General features: G+C 38.1%; 1 protein-coding gene across 1 annotated transcript in view; it reads right to left on the minus strand.

Moving 5' to 3' along the window:
- LOC109481311 (fibroblast growth factor receptor 4-like) overlaps positions 1-10,604 on the minus strand; it is a 79,646-nt gene extending 69,042 nt beyond the window's left edge. Inside the window, exon 1 of the mRNA XM_019783843.1 lies at positions 10,558-10,604. Within this exon, the coding sequence (XP_019639402.1) occupies positions 10,558-10,604 (47 nt within the window). The remainder of the gene's footprint in view (positions 1-10,557) is intronic.
- Between the last annotated feature and the right edge of the window lie 3,753 nt (positions 10,605-14,357).

Below are 14,357 nucleotides of genomic sequence, written 5' to 3' on the forward strand. Positions count from 1 at the left end.
CTTACTCAATTTCAAGTTTTCCAAGCTCTAGTTCTGAAGATATTGGTGTTTTTTATGTGTTTGGAGAAGAACAAGAAGAAACAGTGCAAAAATTCTGTTTCCGTCTGCAAAGGTAACATAATCAGTACATGGTTTATCATATCATACGGTACCTAGATAATGTATTAGCTTTTAGTATATACATGTAGTGTAAATCTCTTTTTGTGTTATATGCGTGTGTTTTTACAATTGTCATTTGTCGTATATGTTTTTTTTCTTGAATGAACCTTGGAAGATTAGCCTTTTGGCTAAAGGGTATTGAAATAAAGAGAGAGAGAGAGTGGTCAGTGAATAAAGGATCCCTTTTGACCTCCTTGAGCTCGGAAGTGTCAAGGAAGACGTCACTCAAGACGGTTTGATGCACTTAAGAAACCATCTCAGACCATTCAAGGAGACTTTTAAACCTTCTCGGACATTCTATATTGTATGAAATCAATATATACTGAGGTCTCAAAATGACAAGAGGAAAAAGTTTGACATTAAATGTGAAATTCATAACCTTGCAACTATGAGTCAGTGAATGAATGAATGAATAAATAAATCTATGCATATATCAATGTCTATTTGTTCCATGACCATCAGTAGTTACAAATGTATGTGTTCATATGATATGGATGGATGGATGGATGGATGGATGGATGGATGGATGGATGGATGGATGGATGGATGGATGGATGGATGGATGGATGGATGAACGAACTAACAAACGAACAAGTGAATGAATGAATAGATGAGAGCGACTGAGCATACATTTTCACCATCGATCATCCATCCACCCACCACTTTTAAGTGAATATTCCAGTGTTCATGTTTAGTCTTCACCCTGCCTGGCCCGTGAGATAGCGAACCTTTGCCTTCAGCACTGACTTCTGACACTGTATCAACATTTCCACAAGACAGATAGTCCCATTGAATGAATGGATGGATGGATGGATGGATGGATGGATGGATGGATGGATGGATGGATGGATGAATGGATGGATGGATGGATGGATGGATGGATGGATGGATGGATGGATGGATGGATGGATGGATGGATGGATGGATGGATGGATGGATGGATGGATGGTTGGATGAAGGAAGGAAGTAATGAATGAATGGAAATGAATGGGAATGAAGAGCGCCTGAGCATATATTTTCATCCATTTGCCCATCCGTTCATTCCACAACTTTACCCAGTGAGTATCGCAAAACTAAAAAAAAGTATTTCTACCACTGAATATTATTCCATGTATTGTGTGCACCCTGCCTGGCCCATGAGATAGCAAACCTTTGCCTCCAGTTCTGACTTCTGACATCTGTATCAACATTTCCACAAGACAATTGATCCCATGAATGGATGAATAAATGAATGAATGGATGGATGGATGGATAGATGGGTGGATGGATGGAATGAAGGAAGGAAGGAAGGAAGGAAATAAAGAATGGAAATGAATGAATAAATGGAAATAAATGAGAGCAACTGGACATTTTCACTATGACATCCATCCATCCATCCATACACCCAACCAACCACCCATCCATCCACCCACCACTTTTAAGTGAATATTCCAATGTTCATGTATTGTGTGAAACTGCCTGTCCTGTGAGATAGCAAACCTCTGACTTCTGACATCTGTATCAACATTTCCACAAGACAGATCGTCCCATTACACTCCAGGGCTCGCCCCGGGCCAAAAGATTCCAGTTAAGATTACGCCGAAGACGAACTGCTTAACGCAAGACGCTCCGCATTATTTCTTAGAAATGTAGGAAGACGAAGGTTTTTCCTGCGTGGAATAAGAAATGGGGGGAAGATCCTGATGGCAGGCTGGTAGGTAAAGATAAGAGTCATAAGACGTTTCGAGAATTCAGTAAGATGCCGGTTGTAAGGAGGAGCGACATTACAAGGACTACTGGTCATTTCGTCTTGTCTTATGGGCAATGTCTGAGACTATAGTTACCTGCAATATCTTGGACAAACTCGAGACTTATAAATCATACCTATAGTTACTATACTACTAGGCTGTAAGATAGATGCAAGAAGGCCTCAGATACTACAGAACTGGAATAGGATCACGGTCCTTGGGCAAGGTACAGACTTCCATACCCGTATATATATTATGTAACTAAGGATTGCTCTTTATTCAACAACCAGTAGGTTTTTACATCCTGTATTTCCGTGACTATCTGTCATCTTCTTCAGGGCAACAATGACTGGTTCTGATTCGTACTGCAGCTTGGTTTTACTGCTACAATATTATACATTTATTTATAATTACCGGCATTGCGATCCCAAATGTAGAACCCAATTTTCATGTTGATCTTTCACTCCAACATATCTTTTTTATAATATATGATATGAATCTTTATTTAATATATTTAAACCACAGAACCAACCAATGAATAAGGTTAGTTCAGCCAAACCACAACATACATACACCATTTTCAAATAGACCCACAAATGATTAGCCCATACCGTCCCACAAGACTAGAGATTTGGCACAAAGATTTTTCCCTCATCAACACAGAAATCCCAACAGCACATTTCACTAGTGGAAACATTCCCCCAGAGGCAGTGACTACTCTGCTGAGGCTGTTATGGGGGCCCTCATGCCCTTTTCCGTAGAGCGTAATCGGTCGTTTTAATTCTACGTAGAGCGTAGACAGACCGCTCTAATATTTTTGCGTAGAGCGTATTCGGCGTTTTAACTCTACGTAATGCATTGTAGCCCCTTGGAATTTATCGTAAAGCGTAATCGAGAGGTTTCCGAATTCAGCGTAGAGCGTTCTCGGGACCCCCCCTTGCAGGCCCTCTGTTATAGGAGGTAACCTAGGGTCAGTGTGATGGGAGATGGTGTAGGGTTTGCTTCTTCAGGATTAAATATAGCCTTGGAAAGGTTTTTTTACAATAGTATAATATATTATCTGAAATGAATAATATATACAGTTTACTGTAAATGCATTTACTTTTGTAGTGATTTTACAGACAAATTTGACAATAGACTAAAGAATTTTAAGATAAAAAACAAACATTTCAATGTTTACAGTATTCAAGCCAAAAGGTAGAGGCACATGTAGAATGCCTAGAGCTACGGCATCTGGATTTTCAATAACAATATTTCATAGTGAAACTCCACCACCACCTGACCACCTCTCCTCTCCCAGATGGCACTATCTCCCTCTAGCTGGAACTACAGGCATGCCAGACAAGAGTTCATAATATTTAAACTGATTTTTCGTTCTCACAATCTCAGCAGTTTTAAAATCTCTGCCACCTTAGGCCATCATTGATTTCCCTTCATTCCTTAGCCTTCAAAAATAATTACAAGGCACATGTAAAATTAACTAACACACAGGATATTGCAAACAAGTAAAAAAAATCTAGTTTATCTATCTGGTCTTTCCATGCACATAACTGAGGTGGCTGACATCTATTTCGGAGTCAACAAGATAAGATGAAACAAAAGGCTGTTAGGAAACTTTAATTTTTATCTGATATGATTATGACTATGGCTTATATATTATGACTTATAGTAAAGACTTAGACTCTGTTTCGCCCATACCTCCCTTTCAATCAAATCATTTATCATTTTATTTCTTATCTATAAACCAGGAACTGCATCCATGTGGCCTTGGTGATGACCATGGACTTGGGCTTTTAGGCTCAGAACTCACAGTGGATCATCTGTATCAGCACACAGGCATCCTGGGAACCAACATTTGAATCTGAATGGCGGCACGAGATTGCAATTACAGGGCTGGAAAAGAGACACGGACATCTTCACCCTATAGCTAGCCAGAATGAGAAAAGGCCTTCCTGAAGGAGCAAACAAGCAGGTGTACAAAAATGTACTTAGCCAATACATTAACAAGGACAACAACAACAATCGAAAAACTGGGTGCAGGTGCACCTTAATGCACCCAAATTTAGAGCTGTGCACCCAGTTTTTTTCTGTGGGTGTATCAGTGCACCCAAATGTTTTCGTAGGTTTACATATTTAAAGATTCAATGTATGGTAGTATACAGCATAATCTTAAGTTAATAACATCTAATATCATCTAAAATAATAAAATCATTGTTATAGCACTTTTCGTTACAAATGAAACATAATTTTTTAGTAAATAATATTTTTTGCTGACATTCTACTTACTTACTTATATGGTGCACCAAAAAAAATTTGTGCACCCAATTCTTTAGGTTGGGTGCACCAGTGCACCTATTTCCTAAAATGAATTTCAAGCCCAGCTGCCTCCATAGCATGCCAAAAACTGGGGATTTTGGGGGTCTACGTGGTCTTTGGGAGCTTTTATGTGCAATTTTCTGATTGCATATAGACAACATAGCCGGCCTGGTTGAATTACGAACTGGGCTAATCAGAAAACAGCCACCAAACCCCTAGTTCTATAAGCCTGCTACGGAGGATAGTACCAGTGCACCTATTTTCAAAAATGAATTTTGAGCCCTGCATTTGAATCTGAATGGCAGCACGAGATTGCAATTATCATCCCCACAGTTTGCTGGGATACCATAAAATTGGGCGTGAAATTGCTCCTTTGTTATGCTATGGTTGAGACCACTGCACCAGATTAATTTGAGGCGGGGATTTTTAAATCTCAATGGCAGGGATTGGATTATATGTGGTCAGGCAAAATGGAACTAATGGAGCTAAAGTAAAGTAGGGTTTCAAACTACCCCCTGGAGTAATACAGTTGTCACCGAGTGTAACGGAATTCTCCATCTTTCATTCTTACCATTTCTAATTAAAATCATAAAAATTGTGTAAAACTATAAGCAAAAATAATGTCCTTGGTATAAGCAATTCAAAATAATCCATTTTTTCTTCTTATACTTTCTAATTAATATCATAAAAATAATATACAAGGAATTTAAAATAATCCATTTTTTCATTCTTACATTTTCTAATTAAAATCATGAAAATGGTGTACAAGCAATTGAAAATACTTCTTTGCATATTCTTACAATGCAGTGTTCGAAATACCTGTCTGTAGTCTGCAATTTGCAGATAGATTTTCAAGATTGCAGAAGAAAAATTTATACAATCTGCAATTTTGCAGCAGGAAAAATTGGCACTTGGGATTTGGTGCTCTTGGCCCCAAGGACAGACAACACTTATAAGCTCCTGTTCTGAAACAACAGGAGCTTCTTCACTAATTTACATCAACCTTGTCTTGACTTGTTTATCTTTTGTTTCCTTGTGGACTTCAAAAAATTTGTCTTCACTAATTTGCATATCAATCAATAGTTCATGCTTATAAACCTGCAACATTGTAGTATGGAGGCTTGTGTATTTGCAGAAAGTATTTCCAAATTGCAGAACAAAATTTTGACTCTTCTGCAATATTGCAGAGCACTGAAAAAAAGTATTTCGACCACTGCAATGTCATTCATAATACACAGCCTCATAACTCAATACGAGATAAATTGCATGTTGTTAAAATCTTTTCCTCCAAAGTAAAAATTAATTATTCTTCAAAAGAATGGTTATGATTGGAAGTGTATTTATAAGTGGATCCCCGAATACTTTTCTATAAGAGGATATATCTGATACTCATAGAGGATTTATAGGTAAACAATGAAACAATAGACAGCTTTAGATGAGTTATCCAAGGATACAATGTCATCAGTAATTCTAACTGACAACGTGTAAAATGCACAACAAAAGGATATTGACATTGGGAAATTGATTCGCATTTTTCTCATGTAGAAGGAATGAAATATGCATGTGGTGAGGAGGAATATAATATTCAGATAAGAGGGTAAGAAGACTACTAGTATTCAAAAGTTGATATAAGGTGATTTATTAATTATAACTTTTATGTTGATATAAATCCATTCCTGTAGTATGAATAAAATAATAAAATATACATGTGCTGTGGAATGTAATATACAGACAAAAAACTGTTCAACATATGAACTAGGGTGATTATCATACATAACTTTTATGTTGATATAAAGACATTTCTGTAGTACGAATAAAATATACATGTGCTGAGGAAAGCAATATACAGACAAAAAAACTGTTCAGAAGATGAAACAAGGTGATTATTATAACTTTTATGTTGATATAAAGCTATGGCTTTGGGAATAGGGTCTGGAATTCAGCTCTCAAAACAAATTTAGGGCTTAGTATTTTCTCTAAGAATTTTCATGAAAACTTGCTGATTTTTCTTCAACCGATTAGCTATAGGGAGCACTTCTACCCCAAGGATTTTTGGAAAGACCCCTGAAAATTGAAAGGGTTCACTCCAGGTCATTTTGGGTCCTGTCATTTTTCCTGATGTGTATCAAAGCTGGCCACACAGGAATTCGGGATAAGATTAGGAAATGGGTCATGCTTTTATCAAGGCTTAGCAGGCAGGGCTGGGAGAAATAAATGTGCCACATTCGGATCAGGTTTCTAGCCAGGCCCATTCCAGAAAACATCAGAGTTCAAACGTCTAGAGTTTTCTCAAATTTATTGGCACAACCAAATGCATATGATCAGAGGAAGGAAGTAATAGTTTCATAGACATATCTAATATCTAATAAAGTTATCTGTTTGTATATTTGTATATTTACATGTAGTTCTGGTGCTATATGGCAATGTGGTGCAAAGCCACATGCCAGGAAATGAGTTAGCCCCAATGCAAGTGTATAAAAGTTTTACCACAATTAAACGAAATACCATATAAGTATTCAATTTTACATCATAACCATTGTAAAAATATAATGGCACCTTTAATATCTGCATGTTAAATCAAGTTCATGGATCCTTATAATTCATACATACATGCAATAACATGTTGTAGTACATTATGTACAGCACGCTTGTGTATGTACAGATGTTACCAATTCCCCCTAGAGGGTTGGGACATTATAAACAATGGTACAGGAAATTGGGACCTTATGTGTGAGTGGGTGGGTAGGAGGGTCTGGGTGGAATTTGGACCTCCTTCATGTCCTTGGACCTACTAGGTTTTGAAAGTGAAACTGGATGGTTTAAGCAGTCAGGAATGTTTGGAGTGGTCCTTAATAGGACACACCAATTTACATTTTGTAATTTGTTGGTTCTCAGATGTTTGAAAAATATTTTGATTACTGGAAAGGTATATATATATATTAAAACGAAATGTGAAGACATGAAGCACTCTGCAGTCATCATCAGTTTAGAGTGTAGCTTAGAACATACTTGTAGAGGTGTACTAGTTCTTAGTCAGTAGTTTTATTCAATATTATGATAGACATAGTGCCCGTTAAATACATATGTAGAATTTTGATATATAGAACCATACCAGCTAGTAATTTTATATCTGCCATACATTGTACCTGTTACAATCGTTGTGCAATAAACTTTGACTTCTCTTAAAATGTTTTAATGCAGTGAAAACAGTCATGCTCAAGTTTTCCTACCTGCCCTCAGCTTTTATGATGTCTGCTATCAATGTCTTTATCATGAAATGTTCCAGAAGCAAGAGACTAAATTGGTGTGAGATTACATGTATGTACATGTAGGTGGATATCACATACTACAGGACAGAGGAAGTGTGGGCGTGGTGGAGGGCCAGTTGAGATGTCTGCCAGATAGACTAATGTATCCGCTGTACTGCCAATACGGAAATCCTGGTTTACATGACATTGTACTTTCTGACACTGTGAAATTGTGGTGTGCTTTTTAAGTTTTAGCTATCTTTTAAAATCTATATTCTTATAGTTAATAGTGCTAAAGTTGCATTGGTCACAGGGGTAGGCAACACAAAAATTTACAATAAAATTTACATTAAAATACCTTTTTATGCAAAAGATAACATCATAGAAGCTTTTCTTAATCATTTCATACATATATCAAAAATGATTATATAGTTACAGTCAACCGTGTACAAGTGTCCACCTGTCGACATACATTGTAGACCTGTTTATGCAAAAGATAACATCATTGAAGGTAACAGTCTGAAAGGTGTGGGGGGGTGGCAACCTAGACTTTGAACCGAAAAGTGAAGTTCAACTCTAGACTAGAAAAGAACCTGCAATTTATGGTAAAACTAGAAGCTGTACTTATATTTGTACAAAACAAATGTCAAAAAACCTGAAATTTGTGAAGCTATGAAAATACAAGCTTGTTACAATAAGTTTAAATTGTTACAGTATAAATGAAACAGAATGTATGGTATTTAGAGCCGTAGAAGTATCTCCCAGCCTGTTGACACATACACAGGTATACCGCAGCAATGTCTCACCTGGTAACATTCCCAGGTAAGGTAACAATGCCTGCCTATCCAGGTGTGCTCTCTACAGTCTGGGTCACTAACCAAGGGCACAGGTACACCAGGTGTCTATTGTCTGTGGGGCCAGGCAGGATGTGTGGGGGAGTTACAGGCATACATTTGTAGCTTACCTGTAACTGTTCCTTCTCTTTCACTAGTTTCAGGGAATAGCTGGGAATTGTTTGTGTCAATGCTTTAATAATCCTTGGAAGGGAATTAAGTATTGTTTCAGCATATCTGTATGTCTATGTATCTGTGTTCATGTACTAGTGTGTATGTGTGTGTGTCTGTCTGTGGTCCTAACACACGGATTGGCAAGGAAGCACAGGGGGTGTTACAGTCTCGAGATAGCTTACCTGTAACCATTCCTTCTCTTCACAGAATAATTTCATTTATGTGTATGTGTGAACGTGTGTGTGTGTGCATCTGTTTATGTCTCTGTCTGTCTGTGTTTCTGAGTTCACAAGATTTGTTAAAGTCCACTATCTCAACTAAGTCTTGTCTTGTTTTGACATATGCTATGAATTCTGTATTAGCAAAATCTAGCAGTTCTCTCTCTACTACCGTCTTGCTGTAAGAATCACCTGGTTGGCATACTTCCCAACACAAGAATGTGCTGATGTTGGCAGCTTTTTATTCCAATACATTTACCTTGTAACAACAGAGGATGACAATTCAACCTCCATGCAACAAATCTGGAACTGGAAGAACAATAAAATAAAGTCATTTAAAGAGTGGACTGAAATCTGTCAATATATTTTACACTTGTGGTTCCAAATATTGCAAAGGTGACAAATATGATATTGCCTGTGGCAAGCTTTATTTCCTACTAGTAGAGTTATTGGAAATGGAACATCTGCAATGTGATAAATTGTTTCATTGTTTCCAGCACTCTCAACAGGACAACTTCTGTTTCATCTCTCTTCTCAGATGACAAAATTTAAGGAAAGAGAGTTCTTTGTAAAGAAATGTGCACTGAGTAAAGCTAAAGGGGGCCCACAAGCCCTTTTCCGTAGAGTGTAATGGGCCGTTTTAATTCTGCATAGAGCATAGACAGACCGCTCTAATTCAACGTTAGAGCGTAATTGGCGCATTTGTGTAGAGCGTAGTCGCCATTTTAATTCTACGTAATACGTTGTAGATACTTGGAATTTATCGTAAAGTGTAATCGGGACCTCTAACAATTAAGTACAGCATTGTCTGGACCCCCCCCCCCCATGCAGGCCCCCCTTAAAGTTAAAGCAAAACAACAAGTCTGACCGTACAATGAAGACAATGGTCTACTCTATATACAAGTACATGTACAGCATGTATTATAATTAATCACACTGACATATGTGTACTAGACCATTGTTTCCCGTAACAACAACATTGTTATCGAAAGTCAATCTTTGAGCACTTAGGGTCGGCAGTGGTTGTTGTAAGACAAGGCCACTAATTAGTACGTTAACGACAGGTTCAAGTCCAGAGGCATGGCGAGTACATGCGTTTTTCACATGGCTATCACATGATCATTGCATGTCATTCACCAATTTCACACTTCCCATAATGCCTAGTAAAAGTCACGGATATGATGTAAGACCATCCCCCCTCCCCCTTCCTCAATGTATATTTCCAACAAGTTCTATCGACAAACTGGTCAACTATTGTTTTGAATTATTTCTCTAATATAAAGCGCATGCCATAATTGCATTTTTGTTGGAATTAGAGAAAATGACGTACCTTCTATCGTTCTACCTTCTACCGAAAACTCTCCTACTCGCACGGTCGACGCGCGCGGTCGCATTACGTATATATAATTAGAACGATAGAAGGTACGTCATTTCGTGAATACATGCATTGTATTCGTGCAGGTAACATTTAAAATTACCTGCACCAGACAAATTTTACCTGGCTGCACAACTCATTTTTATTCCTTTTTTTAGTCCAACACAAACACTGATACAATGATCTACTGTTGTCCATTTGGCCTTGTCAATTTTGATAACAAAGAAAAACTGTGAAACAGGAACTATCAACATCAAATTCTCTTAAGGTACATGTACCTGCACAGCTTCAATTGTTAACAGCACTAAGGCCACATCAAGTAATTTTTATGGATGACATCAGTTTGTGCATTAAATTTTGCCTGATTTTGGAAAAAAAACATTACATTGTAGCGTCTATTTAACTTTCTTCACAACATGTACAAACATTATGTCCACCTCTACTCAGAAATCAGATACAACTCCTTGAATAATACCCACTTGAGACATCAGGTAACACCTTCCGTACCTTAAGAACACAACTCCGTCCAGGTAACCTGAAGCGTCGTGCCCCATGCTTACCTGTGCCCTGTGCAAACACCTTTGTTTACTTATTTACCCTGGCAGTACAACGAGTCTTAAACCGGCGTAAGACTATCCGACACTCGATCGGCGGATTTACAAAGCAAGCTGACAAGAAAGGAGATATTAGCTGCACTTAGGAATGAATCATCTGAGGGGAAGTACTTATGTCCGCACCCCTGATATTCTAGAATCACGTAGAATGTGTACATTGTTTTTACCGAGGCAAAGTACACAGTTTACTCTAATCAACTGGGCAGCCTACTTACTGAACCAAAGGCAGGAAAACATATCACAAGCTAAGTGGCTATCTGAAGTAGAGACATTTCTGATTTATGTTTAAGTACTGAAGTACATGTAGGTACATGTATGTTGTACTGAATATGAGAAAAAAGAAGGAAACGAGCCTCGTAAAGTTAATAATCAGCTGTATCTATCATTTACTTGAACGACAAGCTGACAAGAAAGGAGATATCAGCTGAATCATGCAAGGGGGAAGCTGTCAGGAAGTACTTATCCGCACCCCTGGTATTCTAGAATCACGTAGAATGCATATGTTGTTGTACACAGTTTATTCTACTCAACTGGGTAGTTTACCAAGGCTGGCTACCAAATGACAGTTAAACTGAAGGCAGTACTGTACCCTCGGCATGTTATCTCTCTCTATTTGGCCAATTTCTACTCTTTCCAGCCGCCTCCCAAAGCCTGGTAGAGGCTATGTTATCCACACCTCTGGCTGCCATTCTAGAATCACGTAGAATACGCACATTGTTTTTACCGAGACTGAGTACACAGTTTATTCTATAGGGCATTTACCTAGGCAGGCTACCAAATACCAGGACTTAAACTGAACCAAAGACAGGAAAACATATCACAAGCTTGGCTATCTGAAGTAGAGACAACATTCTCTGATGAAAGAACTGAAGTACTAGTACATGTATGTTTGGTCAAACCAGGCTCTGAGTATCAGAAAAAATAAGGAAACGGAAGTGAGTGTAAAAACTCAACAACGTGAGTCAACATGGCAGCTGCAAATTCAAACTTGAACTCTGCTGACGGTGGGTAGCGGGTGTTTAAAATTCCACGTCAACTTCTTTCACTTTTAACTTTGGCCAACAGAAGTTTGGCTGAACATTCGTTGACTAACACAACATCAGGGCTCTCCCCAAGCAACTTGTAGCAAGGGTGCTCCCCCTCTCCCCAAAATCCCAGCACCTCTCCCAAAATGTTCACATTTACTTATGATTAAGGGTTTTCTCTTTGTATTTTCATGAAAATTTACTGATTTTTCATCAACCGATTAGGGAGCACCTCTCCCCTAAGAATTTTTTTGGAAACCTCCGCAACATGTATTCAGGACTGAGTACTGACAGAATTAAACATGGACACGCTATTTGGTCAGTGTAGGTTCCATTACTTTGCAGAAACCATTTCTGTTTACAAGATCTTTAAAACCATCACGGCATGAGCCATTAGTACATTCTTTCCCCTGCTTAAATTTCTCCAAGGAGGTTGTATAGGTTTCTCTGTCAGTCTGTGTCAGAAGAAGACTAGCCTCCACCAGGCCTTTCTACGGTAATATGGATCGTAGAATTCGGCAAAAAAGGGAGTAAAATTGGCCAAGGGAGTCCGGCTGCGGGGAGGTAGTTTTTTTTTTTTGCGCGGACAGTCAAACCTACAAGGCGGCCAAACTCCCCTGGCAAATATTCTCCTATATATAGCCAGCGTAGTTAGTCTGGTAGAGACTACAAGAAGACACTGTATTTACGATAAGTACTATGTTAAATAAAACATTGGATAAATTAAACTCTAACTTTAATGGATCTTGTGCAGTTGTAAAGTTTAAATTGTAGTTAGATACTTTTAACCTGGTTGTCTAAACCTTCGCCAAAAGGCACTCACTGTGTTTATAGACACATAACTACCTCTTTGGATAAATCAACCTCTAACTTCAAAGCATGTTGTGTACATTGTTGTCGTAAAGTTTAATCTAGTGTATCTATCATTTACCTAGATGTCTAACATTTACCAATGTACTAAGACACTGTCATTATAATTACATTGCATACAGCCTACAAGGCCACTTTACACAGTGTATCTGTGTGGTCTGCTAAACTGTTGAGTTGAGTACATGCTCCATATGTTTCTGTGTAGCCCAGGCCCTGATACATCAGTCAGTGCTGCCCTTATGGCCAGTGTCCCCAGAGACTTGGGCTATTAACAACACTGGCTATGATTAAACCCATGTCACAGATTTCACTTATATAGAAAGTGGACCAGGCAAGACCATGAAATTGTGTATAGGTATATAGTAGGAGCTCACTGTTGATTATGCATGCAAGTTATGTATAGTTTCTACAAGGAACAAACTGTAACTTTGGACAGAGCTATGACTTTGGACAGCGAACGCGCAAGCATACACGTATGCACACACACACACACACACACACACTCACACTCACACACACACAAATATACTCTCACTCTTTTTCTAGATACAGTATCTAGTGGTCAACATAAAATACTAAGAAAACAGCAACAGAAAGTCGTGTAACACAACTTCAACTTCAACTAAAAAAGAAACAGTCCTGTTTACAACATATTTTACCTCCAAAGCCTCAGAAGTTGGCAGGATGTTGTAAACTTGTAATAGCTCAACTTCAAGTCCAAATACACCCACTTAAAAGAGGGCCTGCATGGGGGGGTAGTGATTACGTATTACGCAAAATTTTTGCCACCGATTACGAATTAGGTTTAAGTCTCAGAGCTGATTATGACTTTACGATTTGCAGCTAATGTCCTATTATGAATTACGTTGATTTTTGCGGAGGCTGCCTATGAATTACGAAGCCTGAAAAGGACTGATTACGCCTTACGAAAAAGGGCTTGCAGGCCCTCTTAAAACATGCTTGCTCACAGCCTACCCCCTACCTTGTTCTTCAAGGGTCCATGACACCATCACTCTGCACTGCAATTTAAATGCCCCCAGGAAGAAGCCTAGGGGAAACTGATATCTTGTTTTTCTTGCAGTTAATTCAGAGATGTTGATAAGATCTTGCTCATGTTGTACTCTTTCTGCCACTCTTAATAAGTTCTGAACAAGGAAAGCATTTATTTAAACACAGAAAACAGTACAAGGTTGTGGTCTGTGGTAGGTTGATGTGTTGTACTAAGTGGTGGTAAAATGTGTGTGTTGTCTCTCAAAACACGCAAAATGTTGTTTAGAAGTGTGACTAGCAAACAAATTAAACTTGTGAAGTGGGCTATATGGTGTCTTTGTTTACTTTGTTTATCTGTCATTAAGTAGGCTAATTACCGAGTCTTATAATTAGTGGCAACAATGGCTTCATTAATACAATACCAGAGGTCACAATAAAAAATGAAACTGGTACAATACAAATGTAGATTTTCTAAATAACTACGAATCTACATAAAGCATGGCTTCTCCATGTTCTACAGCCAAATAACTTCAGAAATACAAAAAATCAAAGAGAATATTGCCCAACTGTGCAGATATTTCGAGCATGTTGGACACTTCCTGTATTGAAGTTCGAACATGCCTCGCAAAAATTGAACATGCCTGACAAAAAATGACAACAGTACAATATTCATACAGTACTACAAAATAGACATTTTATAAAATCGACATTGCTAGAAATTTCAAACCTGAAAAGTCAGTAAAATAAACGACAGAGGTGGTATAGAAAAAAAAAGTTCAATGGTACAACTACAAGACCTCACGTAAGC

The sequence above is a fragment of the Branchiostoma belcheri genome, unplaced genomic scaffold (genome assembly GCF_001625305.1).
Source record: "Branchiostoma belcheri isolate BF01 breed outbred unplaced genomic scaffold, Haploidv18h27 scaffold55, whole genome shotgun sequence".
Classification (NCBI taxonomy): Eukaryota; Metazoa; Chordata; class Leptocardii; order Amphioxiformes; family Branchiostomatidae; genus Branchiostoma; species Branchiostoma belcheri.